We start from the raw sequence: 15,082 nt of genomic DNA on the forward strand, positions 1-15,082 counted from the left end.
CCAGCACTGCCAGGCGGAGTTCCCCAGAGGGCAGAGGACGGAGAACCTCGTCCTGCAGGGGAAGAGGGCTCAGGGCGGGCCAGGCCTTGAAGGACAAGCAGAATTTGAACGGGAAGAGAAGGGAAAGGACTCCGAGGCCGGAGCAAAGGTCGGGAAGTGGAGCCGGCGGGGAAGTGGGGGAAGGAAGAAGCTCAGGGGACACATGCTCACGGCCACAACACGTCAGAGGTGTGTGGCTATGGTGGGTCCATCGGGCGTCCTCGCCTCCCTGGGGCGATCAGTTTACCAATCTCCGGCCTCTCACGGTTCCTGCAAGGAGTTTGGACAATCCCTCGCACGGGGACCCTCCAGTTCAAGAGCTCTGGGCTCCCGGATCCCACGCCAGGCCTGGACGAGTGACACAAACCCAGCCAGCGCTTGGTGACAGCGTACCACACCCCAGGCTCAGAGTCTGGAGAGGGAGGCTGTGGCGTGAATAAGGACAGAACCAGAGGGGCGGGCCCCCAATTCCTTGCCTGCGGTCAGACCCCCAGGAATGATCACTCTGGGTCCTCTGAACAAGTCAGACCCCTGGGCCTTTGCTCAAGCTGCGCCTTCTGCCCGAACCCCCTTCCCGTTCTCCTACCCTTGTCGGATTCCTCCCGCGTGTTCACACACCTGCTGTTGGCCTGGATTCCCTCCTGAGCTGCTCAGACTCAACCTATATGGGGCACCTACTGTTTGCCCAGCACAGTTGGGGCCTGAGGGAGGGACCCCGGTTCCATTTCCCAGATGAGGAAGCAGGCGGGGAGAGGGGAGGTGACTGTGCCGGGCCCCCCGGGAGGCAGCAGTGGACAGGCCCTTTGGACTTGGGTCAGTCTGACAGCTGAGTCTTCACCAGGCGGGCCCAGGAGGCCGGGGGTTGGCCCACCCGGGTTAGGATTTGGGGGTGTGGTTTTGGATGAGGTGGTCCCACGATTTGAGGTTGTGCTGGCGCCCGCCAGGCTCTGCAGACGGGCCTGGTGGGGGGAGCGGAGCTGGGACCCTCGGCCAGGCCCGGGCGATGACGATGGGGGCGCACGCACAGCCCCGCGGAACTGGGGGTCGCAGGGGCGGGGGGGGGGTTGGACAGGTCCGGGCTGGCGTGGCCCAGGAGGGGGGCGCGGGGAGCAGGAGACCCCCAGGCCCAGCCCCCGCGCGGCCGGGGCACGGCGGGAGGGGGCGCCCGCGGCCCTCCCGGCGCTCGGGCGGGACAAAGGCCGGAGTCCCGGCCCCTCCCCGGCGGGTGCGGCGGCGGCGGCCGCCCGCGCTCCGAGAGACCGCGCGGCCGGGCCGGCGGCCGGGGCCTCCCCGGCTCCCCGCCCGCCGCCGCCTGACTTCTCGGCGCCCGAGGTCGCGCGCGCCGGGGCGGGGGCGGCCGGGGATCTCCAAGCGCCGGCGCGCCCTCCTCCCGCCCGCCCCGCGCCCGCCCGCTCGCGGCGGCGGAGGAGGCGGAGACGGCTGGCAGGCGGCGGCCAGGCGAGCGCGGCGGCCGGACCGGGGCCATGGCGCCCGCGCAGCGCCCGCTGCTGCCGCTGCTGCTGCTGCTGCTCCCGCTGCCGCCGCCGCCGCCCTTCGCGCGCGCCGAGGACGCCGCCCGCGCCAACTCGGACCGCTACGCCGTCTACTGGAACCGCAGCAACCCCAGGTGAGCGCGGCCGCGCGCGGGGACCGGCGCCGGGGGACCCCGGACGCCCCCCCAGCCCGGGGCCCGGGCCTCCCCTGCGCCCGAGCTCCGCGCGCCCCCCCGCGCGCGCTGCCTCCGGAGTGGGGGGCGCCCGGCTGTCGCGGGAGCCCCCGGGGAGTTCCAGCCTCCGGAATTCGGGGGACTCCGCTGCTCGTGCGTTCTCCACCCCCCCACCCCGGGGCGCCCCACCGCCGTGCAGACCTGGGGGGACATGCAGCCGGCGTGCCCCAGAGCGCTGCTGTCCGCCGGAGTTTGGGGAACCCCTCTGGCACCCTGAGAAGCCATGCAGCCCTGAGTTTCCTTCTCGGACTTGGGGGACCCCCCGATCCTCCGGTCTCTCCAGGGAGCCCGCCGGCTTTGGAGTTGGTGGGGATGCCCCGGAACCTTGGCACTGAGCTGCACCCGGAGGTGGGGGACCTGGGCCCCCCCCGGGGCAAGGGTTCCAAGGATGTGTCTTGCCGGTGGGTCCCCAGATGAACTTGGGGAAGTTGGAACGTCCCTACCAGCCGAGCTGCCTCCGCCTTCGCACTAAGGGGGTCTGGTCCCAGCTTGTATGGATGGGGAGACTGAGGCACCGAGGGGGCTGGGGAGCAGTCCTGGGAGTCTCCACCGGGGACCATCCTCTCCCGGTCCTCCTGCCACTGATGGGGAAACTGAGGCGCAGAGGGGACGAGCGGCTGGCTCAAGGTCACGGCGAGGGGAGCAAGCTGGGGCGGGGACCCAGGTGGCCTCATGCCCAGCCTGCCATGCCCGGCCGAGGTGCCCCACCCGCCTGCCCCACCTCCTCAGTGCTGGGCGCTGAGTACAATTTGGGGGCAGCAGAAGCCCCGTGAGTCAGAGCGAGCAAAGTTTGCTGGTGACTGACCACCTCCTGGACATCGGCAGAAGGCTCTGGGCCAGCCTGGGGGCTCGAAGGCCGAGGTTGGCTGGGGGTCCCGGGGGAGATGGGACCCCGGTGTCCCGCGGCTTTGGGGTCAGTGGCTTTCAGGGTCACACTGTTCCCGTGGGGGCCGGGCTGCAGACCTTGCCGCCCTGCCCCTCTGTCCCCGGTCACTTTCTCTCCGTTTTCAAGCGCCAGCCGAGCTGCCCGCCCCAGCCCGCGGTCCTCCCACCGTCCCCTGCCGTCCTCGATCGTCGGGCGGAAAGTTGCATAAAGGGCCGTCTTTGAGGCGGGCTCGGGGACAAGGGCGGCCAGTGTCCCGCCGCGGGGGCAGGGAGCGTGCCCAGACGCCCCCCTCAGCTGCCCGGCTGTGGGGTCGGCCCCCGGGGCCGAGGGCAGAGACCCCGGGAGGCGGAGGGACGGCCGGGCCACCTCGGAGCCGGTCCCCCGCGCCGCCCGCCCCGCTGGTCGCATGTGGGTTTGATTAAAGCCTTTCCCCGCGGCCGAGCCGGGCGCCCGGCGGGCAGCACTGCCCCGGCCCAAGTTTTCGGTTTCAGCTCCGAAGTCGCCGTCCCCGGTGTGGCCTGTCCTTTGTTCTAGCGAACACCACACACACACACGAGGAGCCTCCAACGGGGGCGGAAGGGGGTCGTGGGGCCGCCGGCCACCCTCCCCGCCACAGAGCCACGGGCCGCTGGCGGGATCCCGGCCGGGGAAGGAGGCGGCCCCGGTGCCTGGCCCCGGCCGGCCACTTGGCCCCCTCCTGTTGCTGACCCGACAGCTCTGCCCCGACCGGCTGCCCGAGGGGACGGCCTTGCTTGTCCGGCGCAGACCCCAGTGGTCAGGGCCTTCCTCACCCCCTCTCCTCCTCCCGCCTGGGGCGTCCCAGGTGGCACGTCACCTCCCCGGCATCTCGTGATGGGGCCCAAGGCCCAGGTGAGCACCTCGCCCGGGAAGCCCCGGTCGGTCCAGAATCGGGGTTCCATCCTCGCTGAGGTTGGGGGGCTCTGCAGAGGGGCTTCGGCGACCTGGGGACCCCCCAGGAGCTTTGGTGCCCGGGGCAGCCGGACCGGAACTGCGCCCCGGAGTGGGAGGAGGGTGGCCTGGGCCTCAGTGTGTGGGGCATCCAGGTGTGATGTCCCAAGGGCGCCCCGACCCGGGGGACACTGGCCCAGAAAGAGGTGCAGGGCCGGCGAGGAGGCCTGGGGCGGCCCCACGGGCGGAGGCGAGAGGCCAGCCGGGCTGGGGAGAGACCGGGATGGTGTCGGAGCAGAGGGGCTGGGGGCGGCCGCAGGTGGAGGAGAAACGCGAGGACAGAGGGCCGTGCCTGGGAGAGCGGCGCACACAAAAGGCACCGAGAGGAAGGGGACAGAGCCAGGGTGGGCAGCTCGGGTGGGGACGGACGGGCAGCCGAGGAGCCGGAGGGACAGACGTGCTGGGGTGGGGGACGGACAGGCATGGGCCGTGCTGCTGCGGCGACGCTGGCCGTCACCACCCCACCGCGGCCGGCCTGGTACCTGCGGCGAGGTGATGAGTATGTGACCGTTCCCCGATTGCATCCTCCTGCCGTGCCGTGCATTTTTGCGCACACGCGGCTGGCAGGCGTCGCCGGGGGAACCCCGCACCCACCGCGTCCGCTGCCTTGGGCTGGGGTTTCCTCACCCGGTCCAGCCACCGGGCCCCGGCACCCCCACCGGCCGGCTGTCCGGCTGTCTGTCTGACCCGCCCCTTCCTGGGCTGGGCACCCCTGGGCTGCCGCCGGGTGTCTCTGGGCCTGTCCCCAGGCCGGCTGGGCCGGGCTAGGCCCCGGGGCTGAGCGTGTGGCTGCGTGTGCATTTGCGCAGGGGCTCATGTGCGGGGTGCCGCGGGGGTCCCTGGGAGCCTCACTGGGCTGCAGAATCTGTCTGCACATGTCACTGCATGTAGCTGCGTGTAGCTACGTGTAGCTGCGTGTAGCTGCGTGTTCTTGTCTGTGACACGCCAGGGTCCTGGGGACCCCGGAGGTGCGCGTGTTCGTGTGTGGTACACACGCATGTGTGTGTGTGTGTGTGTGTGTGTGGTAGGCTGACGCATGTGCCTACGGGTCCATAGAAGCCTGGCGTGTTTGCACATGTGTCTGCGTGCCTGTGCCGGGAGTGCACGCGTGTAGAGGGGGCACGCGCACGTTTGCAGGAGCGTGTCTGCGTGTGCAATGTATGTGGTGGCGTGTGTATGCTCTATGCGTGTAGCGTCCGCAGTGGCGTGTCTGCGTGTGCGTATTTGTGCACGGAGAGAACATGTGTGGGTGCGGGGCGCACATGTGTGTCGTCGGCATCTGTGCACACGCGTGTCCGGCGTGTGGCCTGGCTCTGGCCGACCGGGGCCTCGGGTGGGGGGTGGACGCTCCACACCGAGGCTGGCACAGTCTGCCCTCCCCGCCCGCTCCTCCTCGAGCCGTGGGTCCCCGAGGGGCCGTGTCCGGGTCCGTGGCCCGGGCTGCCCTTGGCTCAGAGGAGCCATCGAGGCCCAGAGCGGGCACCACACAGGGCGTCCTCCGCCCCCGAGGCCCCCACCCTGTTGGAACCTGCAGCGCGAGTGGACCCAGTGGTGCAGACCCGGGTGGGGGCTCTGGGCTTGGCGCCCTTCCCCGGCCCCCCCACGGCCCATCGCACCCCGGGGCTGGCGGCAGAGCTGCCCTCTGCGTCCACTGGGCCGGGACAATGGCGCCTGGGGAGGCGTCGTCCGCGCGGTGGAGGTGACGGGGCGCCCGGTCCCCAGGGCCCTGCCCGCCTCGCCGGCCTCGGGGGAGCCGGCTGTGAAGGGCGCGGCCGCGTTTTGCCGCATGAGGGTTTTTTGTTGCGTTTGAAAGCAGCTCGTCCGCCCGGCTTGGGGGGCTTGGAGAGCGAGGCCCGGCGGGTCTGGGGGACTTGGGGCTGGAGGGTGGGGTCCGGGGGGCTGGGGGGGGCCCGGGCTCGGATTTGGGGGTCCTGGAAACCTGGGGGTGACCTTGGGCGGGCGGCTCGGCTGCTCGGAACCCCTGTGTTGCCTCCCTGTGTCCACTCCGCTTTGTGGCACAGCCCGTGGCCCAGGAACGCATATGCTCCGGGAGTGCAGAGGCCCCCGGCAGGGGAAACCGAGGCAGCTCCTGCGGGCGAGAGGAGGGACCTCCAGGCCAGGGTCCCCATGTCTGCAGTGACGGCGGCATTCCGGCCTGAGTGACCTACGGGGGGGCCCACAGCAGTGCCGGGGGCTGGGGGCCAGCTCTGAGACGCCCCCCCAGGGGGCTGGGCCTCCCTCTGTGTGGTCTGAGTCAGGCACCCAGGCTTCCTGGGCTCTGACAGGCGGGGGAGTCCCTCCTGTGCCCAGCCTTGGTCCCCCCGCCCGTGGACCACCCTGGGCAGCCTCTGTGCAGAGAGAGAAACTGAGTCCCCATGGCGGACGCCCCCGGGGAGCCGTGGTCTCCACCTGCCTGGGAGCGGCCCGGGATGGGGGCCGGCCCTCTGTGACCTCCGGGCCCTGGCACACGCGTCCTCGACGGGGTCAGGGGCGGAGGTGGTGATGGGGGCTGGGAGACCCGCATCCTCGGGGCCGACGTCTTCCTTCCCTCGGCCGCCTCCTCGGCCCCTGAGCCAGACCTGGGGGGGTCGCACCCCACGGCCGTGTCCTCCCCGTGACCCCCACCTTCTCAGAACGGGTCACACGTCAGCCCTGCCTCTCGGTGTTGCCGGGGATCTTTGTCCTTGGGAGAGGGTGGGCCTGGCCGTGTCCCCCGCCGGGTGGCCACGAGGGGAGAAGGGCCAGGGCCCCCCCGCGCCCCGTCCCAGCCCCGCAGCTGAGTGCCCCGCGGGGTTTTGTCTTCACCCCGACTGGACCCGGAACTCTGCGGCCAGGCCAGCCCAGCCGAGGCTCGCGGGGGCTCAGCCGTCGTGCCTCAGTCTCCCCGTCGGGACCTTGCCGCGGAGGGGCTCCGTTCACCGAGTGGCCGAGTTGCCACACCAGCCGTCCTCCCCGACTCCCCACCAGCAGGTCGGCCTCCCCCCATTACGCCCCCTTTTCACGGACCCCGAGAAAGTGACTGATCACGGCCACCAGGACATCGGGCCGCGTCGGGGTGTCCCCTCCTCCAGGGTCAGCCGTGTCTGGGGCCGGCCAGGGAGTGTCACAGTGGGCATCATGGGGACAGGGGAACACGCGCCCCGTGGACTGTGTTCCCTCGCGTCTTCCCACAGACCGAGGCCTGGGGGGCGCCGACTCTGCGGCCCCCTTCCTTCCACGCCCCGCCGCTCACCCTTTCCTCTTGCTTCAGCACTGAGGCCCTGCCTCAGTTTACCCCCGGCACCCACAAGGTCATATTCACCCTTTCTCGGGTTGACGCTGTGCTGCCTTGGGGTCCAGCTTTCCCTGAGGTCCTGCCTGGGCCCCGCAGGAGGAAGGCGGCCGGGCCTCCGAGGGGCAGGTGTCTTCTCGGCCCCTCGGACAGCCGAGGATGGTGCCTCGGCCCCTTTCCTGGGAGCTGGAGAAGCGGGGAGAGAGAGAGACCTGGACCCACCTGGGGGCGGGGTGGGCACTCGGGGCCCTGGGGTGCTGCCCCCCCACCCCGTGCCTCGGTTTCCCGTCTGGGAAGGCGGCACAGCCCCCCCGCTCCTGTTTTGGGTGAGATTCCTAATTAGTTGCTTTGCTATTAGCGTCTAATGACTTGACAGTCGCCCGATTGGAGCTAATTAGCTGCCGGCCGGGGGGTTGGGGGGGGTCGGGGCAGCCCGGGAGCCCTGACGGGTGAGGGTTCGCCTGGGGCTGGGAGGGCTGCCTGGAGGAGTGGACGTGGGCAGGAGGCCGGCAGGGCGGTGGAGGCGGAGGTGTGGCCGGTGGGGGCGGGGAGCCCTCCGTCTGGGAACCGATCCCAAATCAGTCATTAACCCCTTAGTGAGAATTTCCATCTCTCTCCGCCGCTCCCGCGAAGCATCTGCATCTCCGGCTTCCTTGCTGATGGAGGAAACGGGGCCTTTGTCTTGCTCCCCCCGGGCTTGGTTTTGCGGTTGGGCCCCCTCCCCGGGCAGGCGCCACCCCGAGTTGGGGCAAGGCGCCCGCCCCTGGCTCGTCGGCCAACTTGGAACCGGGATTGCCAACACAGCAAGGCCATTGCTATCTTAGAGCCGGGAAGGGAAAGCATGGGCGGCTGGAGATCATGTCGGGGGCTCCTCCTGGGACCTGCCTGCCTGGGGTCCTCACTCCCTACGTGGGGACCGTTCTCTGCTCCTCACAACTCTACAGCCTCAAAGACCTCGAATCTTGGCCTTTGATCGACAAACACGTATTGAGCACCGCTGTGTGCCAGGGTCTCTCTGGCCACAGGGGGCAGGATCGGAGAAGGAGGCCGACCCCACAGTCCGCGAGGCCAGACGCCAGACTGTGTAACGGTATAAATATGACGATGGCGGACGGAGATAGTGCTGGGGCGGGGGAGACAGGGAAAAGAATGCCAGGCAGAGGGATGAGCATGTGCAAAGGCCCTGGGGTGGGAATAGGCACAGGCAGGAGACTGCTGTGGCTGAAAGGAGTGAGCTGTGGGAAGACAGAGGGCGATGAGAGTGGGGGCACTGGGGCCACACGGGGCCTCGTGGGCCGGGGACGACTGTGGGCTTTGTTCTGAGCGACGGGGAGCTAACGGAGGGCGTCAAGTCTGCGGGTCACAGGGCGAGCCCTGGATTTGGGGGAGGCCAGGAGCCTGGCCGACCTGGTGGGACCGGACATCAGGCCGCTGAGCCAGAAAAGCAGCCTCGGTCTCTGAGGTTCTGCGGAAGATGAACTGGGAGAGGAGGACGATGGCGGCGCCGGGTGGAAGGAGGAAGGCACGGTGATGGGGGACCCGGGCAGAGGCCGCGCCCACCCCCGGCCGTTCCCTTCACGAGAGAGGCTCTGCTGAGAGCCGAGTTCTTCTCTTTCAGGCCGAGTGTGCATCCCAGGCATCGTGCCGGGGCCGAGAGGGGAAACCGAGGCCCGGAGGGGGCTGGGGGCCGGGACTGCGGCGCCTCCGGCCCGGCCCCTCCCCCGCCCGTGGTTCCCCCGGAGCAGCCTCCCCCGCAGGACTCGGCCTGGGTGCGTGCGGGTCCCCGGGGCGCTGGGCCACGGCTATCATCGATCGGCTGATCAATGAGGCTTTCAGTGGGGCCGGGAAGGAGCGAAAATGACTTTTCAAAAAGCCTGGAGCGGCGTCGGCATCGATCGCACCCACGGGCCGGAGGAGGTGGCGGGTCAATGAGACGCCCGCCCGCCTGCCGGCCTGGGGGCACTCGAGGGACGGGCGGGGTCTGAGACGGAAGGGGGTCCCCGGCTGACCCGGGGCCGCCTCGTGAGCCCTGAGGACCGTCCCCACTGTTCCGAGTTGGAAACTGAGGCTTCGAGGAGAGAATGAGCGGAGACACCAGCTGGACTGGAACCCGCGTCCGAGCCCAGAGCTACGCGGGTCCGCGCCCCCGACGGGCCCCCGCTGCCCCAGTCTCACGGCCGGACACGTTTATTCTGCAAACACCCTCCTCCTCTGTGGGAGTGGGGTGAGCTCCCCGTCCCTGGGCGAACCCAACCGAGCCGGGAAGGGACTGGGGGCGAACCAGCTCACCCAGCTCCTGGACCTGGAAGTCCGCCAGCCTAGACCTCAGCCGCAGACTCAAAATCATCACCGGGTTTCTAGTGACGGATGGGGAAACCGAGGCACGAGTGAGCACGGTCTCCTGCCTGCCTCATTCCCACCTCTGGGGCCCAGGAGCCCTCGGCCCCACGTGGTGCAGCATCTCGGGGGCTGCGGGGCGCCGGCGATGCCATCTGGTAACCCAGCCGCCCCCTTGGGGGTCGGCTGTGCCAATTAGCACGCCCCGCATGGGGGCCGTGCCGCGCTCCCTCCCGCAGGCCCGGCGGCTGGCACGGGGGGGGGGGGGCGGGCGTGGAGGTGGTGGCCGGGCTGGGACCCGAGCAGCCTGGGCCTCAGTTTCCCCACCTGTGCAGGGAGAGAGGAGGCAGGGCGGCCTGGGGGAGGCTGCCCCCCAAGCCTCTGCTGCTCGGGCCTTTTATGTGCTAACAAGCCCCTCTCGGGAGGCCCCCCTTGTCCCCCCTCGGTCGGGCCGCGTTTACATGACAGGGACCCCGGGGACCACGGGCGGGAGATCTAAGGGCTCCTGACGCTGTTGCCCGAGGTGGTGATGGCAGGGGAGCGCCGGTCCCTTGCTCAGCTGACCTCCGTCCTCGCTGCCGAGGGTCAGGGCCTCCCCGAGGACGGGGCGAGAGTCTGGGGGACTCCAGGGCGGGCCTGGAGGTGGGGCTGGGGAGGGCAGGGGGTCCCCAGGGGGAGCCAGGAGCTGGGGGCAGATGTGGGATTCTGGGGGCTCCAGAGGGAGGACGTGGGGGACCGGCCGGGGTCACGCAGGAAGGAGGTGGGGCTGGGGGTTGGACCAGGGCATCTCTGAGCTGGGCTGACGGAGGGAGGGCCGCAGGGTCCTTCACACCAAGCCCCACGCCCCGCAGGGAAACCGAGGCTAGGGGTGCGGGCAGAGCTCGCCCCAGAGGGGCCTGTGTCGCCTACTCGGCCCTGGGCCTTCTGGGCGGGCGGATCTGCAGGAGCAAAGCTCGGTGGCTGCCCCCCGGGGGGCAGCATGGGGGCTGCCTGGAGGAGGGGGCGTTGGGGCGAGCAGGAGCATTTCTGGAGAGGGACTTCCTGGTGGACAGCTCGTGGGGGGCCTGGGGCAGGGGGCTCAGGTGTGGGACGTGGAGGGGTCGTGTGACACCCGCTGCTTTGCATGCGGTTACCCGGCATGCCTGGCGGCCGCCCCTCTTTCCCCTGCACCCACCTCACTGTGGGCCGGGGGCCCCCAGCTCGCTGGACCCGAGGTGTCTGCTGTGTCCTGGGGGGTGCCGTGTGGGGCACGCGGGCTCGAACCCTGGAACCCTGTGGGTGGGGTGTCCACCCGGCGGTCCCCCCACTGCCTCCCCCCATCTCCTGGCCTGGCCCCTTCCCGTCCTGCGCTGACCCCTCCCTGCTGACCCCGTCCCTGACCCCGCCCACTGACCCCATCCCTGACCCTGCACTGACCCCATCCCACTGACCCCATCCCTGACCCCTCCCCACTGACCCCATCCCTAACCCCACCCTGCTGACCCCATGCCTGACCCCACCCCTGACCCCTCCCCACTGACTCCATCCCTGACCTCACCCTACTGACCCCTCCCCGCTGACCCCTCCCTGCCCCAGGTTCCATGCGGGCGCGGCGGATGACGGCGGGGGCTACACGGTGGAGGTGAGCATCAACGACTACCTGGACATCTACTGCCCGCACTACGGGGCGCCGCTGCCGCCGGCCGAGCGCATGGAGCACTACGTGCTGTACATGGTCAACGGCGAGGGCCACGCCTCCTGCGACCACCGGCAGCGCGGCTTCAAGCGCTGGGAGTGCAACCGGCCCGCGGCGCCGGGGGGGCCGCTCAAGTTCTCCGAGAAGTTCCAGCTCTTCACGCCCTTCTCGCTCGGCTTCGAGTTCCGCCCGGGCCACGAGTATTACTACATCTGTGAGTGGGGGCACGGGCACCGTGGGGGGGGGATGCGAGCGGGAGGTGGGGGCGCAGGGCCAGCCCCCACCCAGCGCGGGCCTCCGTTCCTGGGGGTCAAGCTCTCAGATGCTCTCACCATCCTCCCAGCAAAAACCCCGCAGGCCCCGCTGTCCGAGTCCCCATTTTGCAGATGGGGAAACTGAGGCTCAGAGCGGGGCTGAGACCCCCCCCCCCGCCTGCACACACGGCCTTCCCTCTGTCACCTCCACCCCTGGATCAGGCCCCTGGGCCTCTGGGCTGGGGCGGCCGATGCCCCACCGGTCAGCCTGGCCGCACTGAGACCAGGGCTGCCCACCCCTATCACCCTGAGGAGGGAAACTGAGGCATAGGGAATCTGGCCGGGGAGGGAGCGTGGTCAGAGCCACGGGAGGGGGTGAGGGCAGACCCCGTGTCTCGCCCCACCTCCCCGGCCTGGACAGGGCTCTCCGGGCCGTCCCCCGGCATCCGCCCCCACCCCAGGGTGCCCCAAGGACTGTGGAGGCTGCTTCCCGCGGTCGGTCGGGGCAGCCTGGGGACACGCGGGCGCCCATGCCACACAGGGGACCGGGCGGGCCCCACCTGCCGCACGTCCGGGGAGTCCCGGGGGCCCCACGTTTCCTCCCCACAAAGCCCGGATGGCAGGGTCTGGGGAGGCGGGTCCGAGTCTGGCTCTGGGGGGGCCGGGCCGGCCGTCACCCCCTCCCGCTGTGTCAGGTGACACTCGAGGGAGCCCCCCCTCCTTCCTTCCTCTGCGCTGGTTGGATTTTTTTTTTTCCTTTCGATTCAAGGAGAGAAGCGGGCGGGGGAGGGGGAAGAAGGCGTTCGAATGAAGTCCCCGGAATATAAGAAAAATTACATTTTTCTTTCCGAGACGAGAGTTTCATAAAGATAATTATTGCAATTATTCGTCCTCTCTCTGTGACGAATGTTACTTGTGTTACGTGCTTTTTATCTTCGTCTCCCAGCGCGAGGGGCTTCCGGGTGGGGGGGGGCGGGCAGAGGTGGCGGCCGCCGAGGGGACAGGCCCGGCCGGAGACGCAGGGGTGCCCACGCCTGTTCACGTGTGCAAACCCGCCAGTCCTCAGGCCTCCCGGTCCCTGTACTGGCCCCTCCTGAGCGCCCTCTCTCCTGGCGCATCGCTGACGCGGTGGGGCCACCCCCGGTCCCCTCCGGGGTGCTCGCCGTGTGGGCCAGGAAGTGCGGATAGTGGTGGAACTTTAGCGCGAGAGGATAGAACGTGCTGCTGCCTCCTTGAGACCCCCTCTGGGCGAGGCAGGAACACTGCTCCCTCTCGGGAGGGACTGGCTCCCGGGTTCTCCCAGTGGGACATCGGCATTTCTAAAGCACCCACTCTGTGCCAGATGAGGCCCAGAGGGGGTGACTTGCCGACGGGCACCCAGGAGCAGAGATTTGGTTCCGGCTCAGTCATTCGGTTGCACTGACTTTTTTTGCAATTAATAGAAAACACACGTATTTGTATTCATCACCTCTGAACTTTGCCCTGGGGTGAGCCGGACACAGACACCCCCAGTCTCTGGGGTTAGGGTTTGGCAAAGGGACAGGGTGGGGTGGGGGGTGTGTGTGCAGGAGTGCTGCTGGGACACGGGGCATTGTGCCTGGGGCTTTGATGTATGATTAGGAGTTTTATGAGTGGCTTCCCACCTGAGGTCAGGCTTGAGTCACCAGCGTGGGGAAGAGGATGCAGCCCCAGGTGGTCCCGGGCACCAAGAGCCCCCATCCCACTAACCCCCAACCCCTCTCTTGCAGCTGCCACGCCGCCCAATGCCGTGGACCGGCCCTGCCTGCGGCTGAAGGTTTACGTAAGGCCAACCAGTAAGTGCTCAGGGGGTCGGGCAGGGTCCAGGCTGAGTGGTCAGTAGAATCAGAGGGCAGTCACAGCACAGCCTCAGGAGTCCCACAGCCTCAGCCATGGCTGGGGCAGGCCCTGCCCCCCAGCCTCAGTTTCCCCGTCTGCAGATGGGGCCGACATTTCAGACCCTATTTCAGGGTGGGGGTTGAAGTCCACGGTCGGGCCCCCCTTTGTGCCCGGAGGTGGAGCGGGGGCCGCGTTCTGGCTCTTCGAGCATCCCAGAGGCCCCCGGAGGGAAGAGGGCCTCGGTGTCCTCGCGCCCCCGCCCGGCACCAGGCATACCTCCAGGGGGCACCCGCCGTTTGCCACGGAGACGGGAGTCTCGGCCCGGCCGGCTCGGGAGCTCAGGTGGCGGCGGGCGGGGCGAGGCTGAGCGGGCGGCGGCTGGGGGCGGGGTCTGGGCCGCCCGCTGACCACCCGCCCCGCCTGTCCCCGTGTCGTGTCCCCAGACGAGAGCCTCTACGAGTCCCCAGAGCCCATCTTCACCAGCAACAACTCGTGCGGCGCCCCACGCGGCCGCCGGCTGCTCCTCGGCGCCGTCCCCGTGCTCTGGACCCTGCTGGGCGCCTAGGCCACCCCCGGACCCTGTGCGCCCGTGCTGCCCGCCGGCCGGGACGCCCCCGGGACCAGCCCCGGGGCAGCCAGGACCCCCCGCGCCCGAGGGACCGCGTGTCGGCGAGCCCTGGCCTGGCCGTCCCGTCCCGTCGGAGCCTGGAGCATCTCTCGGCGATTTTTTTTCGGTGCATTTTTCCCGGTTGGAGCAGAAAGACTTGAGTTTTTAATTTAATTTATTCCTTGCTGTCGCCCGTGACTTTGGGAAGGGGACGATGGATGGGGTGGGGGGGTCAGGGGACCGGGGACCCCGGTGCTGTATGTGTTGGGTCCCGGCTGGCTCCCACCACGGACGCCCCCAGGTGCCCCAGGCTGGAGAGGCGCGTCCCCCTGAATGTGGTCTGGGGGCCTCAGACCCCCACCCTGCTCACTCCTGATGAGCATCGCCCGGAGTGGAAACCCACAACCTTCCACCCGAGGCCACCGCGGAGCCGCGACCCCTCAGACTCACAGCGCCCACGTCCCCCGGTCCCCCGCGACCTTGCCCGATCGCCCCCGAGGCCGAGAAGACGTCACATTTCTGTAAATAGAGCCAGCAAGTATATACTGTGATTTATTTTTACTGTATTCCTGAGGACGGACTGGAAAATTTCTTTTTTTTTTTTTTTCCCCTCACCCCTTCAGAGGGGCTTTTATTTTGGCGGGGGGGTGGGGTGGACTTTTTAGAATAGAAGCCGCACTTCGCAATAAGCTCGTTTGTCTGTCGGAGCCCCTCCCTCTATGCTGTGACCTGATAATGTTTATAAGAAAAAAGAAAACGGGACAAAACAGGATGGGGGGGGTGGGACCACCACCCAAACACACCCCCCCCCAAGACACTTTAATGACGCAAATGGTGCATTTGTACAAATTTCATATTTCTACCCGCCTTTCCTGATCTGTGTTTTATATATATTATATATAAATATATATGGGGTGCGGCCGCCCGGAGACGGCCGGCCCGGGGGCTTTTGTAGGGCTGGCCGCGGGGCCTCCCCACTCCCGTCACAATCAACTTTGGATTCTGTATTTTTTTATAATAAAATGAGTGTGAACCTCAGAATGCGCGTCTCTGTGGGGCCTGGGCCACCCCGGCTGGAGGGGATCCCGGGAGGCGGGTCCGGGACCTGCAGGGGGCAGGGTGCAGGCTGTCGGGGTGCCGCCACGGTCAATGCTTGGGTTCTGCACGTGGTTTGGGGGCCGGGCCCGGGAATGAGCATCTCAGGTGGCGCTGGACCCTTCATCGCCGCCCCTGAGCCTCGGTTCCCCCTCTGGAGATGGGAACCAGCGCCCGCCCCGGGGGCAGCTGGGAGGATGTGACTGTGAGTGGACAGCGGGGGCTCCTGGGCACGTCGGAGACCCTGACCCCAGGGCCGGGCAGGGCCCCCCGGCCCCTCGTCCATGCTTGGGGTGGGGGCGTCCGCAGTTTCAGTGACCAAATTCGCTGACATCTCTGTCACCAAGCTCCACTGCTGTGTGACTC

At 68.8% G+C, this 15,082-nt stretch overlaps 1 protein-coding gene across 1 annotated transcript; it reads left to right on the forward strand.

Moving 5' to 3' along the window:
- Positions 1-1,403: 1,403 nt before the first annotated feature.
- On the forward strand, positions 1,404-14,662 carry EFNA2 (ephrin A2). The gene is made up of 4 exons (XM_070622252.1): positions 1,404-1,666; positions 10,804-11,117; positions 12,906-12,971; positions 13,458-14,662. The coding sequence occupies exons 1-4, from the start codon at positions 1,524-1,526 to the stop codon at positions 13,577-13,579; spliced, it is 645 nt and encodes a 214-aa protein (XP_070478353.1). The 5' UTR covers positions 1,404-1,523; the 3' UTR covers positions 13,580-14,662.
- Positions 14,663-15,082: the final 420 nt, after the last annotated feature.

The sequence above is a fragment of the Equus przewalskii genome, chromosome 6 (assembly GCF_037783145.1).
Source record: "Equus przewalskii isolate Varuska chromosome 6, EquPr2, whole genome shotgun sequence".
Classification (NCBI taxonomy): Eukaryota; Metazoa; Chordata; class Mammalia; order Perissodactyla; family Equidae; genus Equus; species Equus przewalskii.

Coding starts and splice junctions, on each gene's coding strand:
- EFNA2 (XM_070622252.1), top strand. CDS start 1,524: ATGGCGCCCGCGCAGCGCCCGCTGCTGCCGCTGCTGCTGCTGCTGCTC. Junction 1,667..10,803: donor TGGAACCGCAGCAACCCCAG/GTGAGCGCGGCC, acceptor TCCCTGCCCCAG/GTTCCATGCGGGCGCGGCGG. Junction 11,118..12,905: donor CCACGAGTATTACTACATCT/GTGAGTGGGGGC, acceptor CCTCTCTTGCAG/CTGCCACGCCGCCCAATGCC.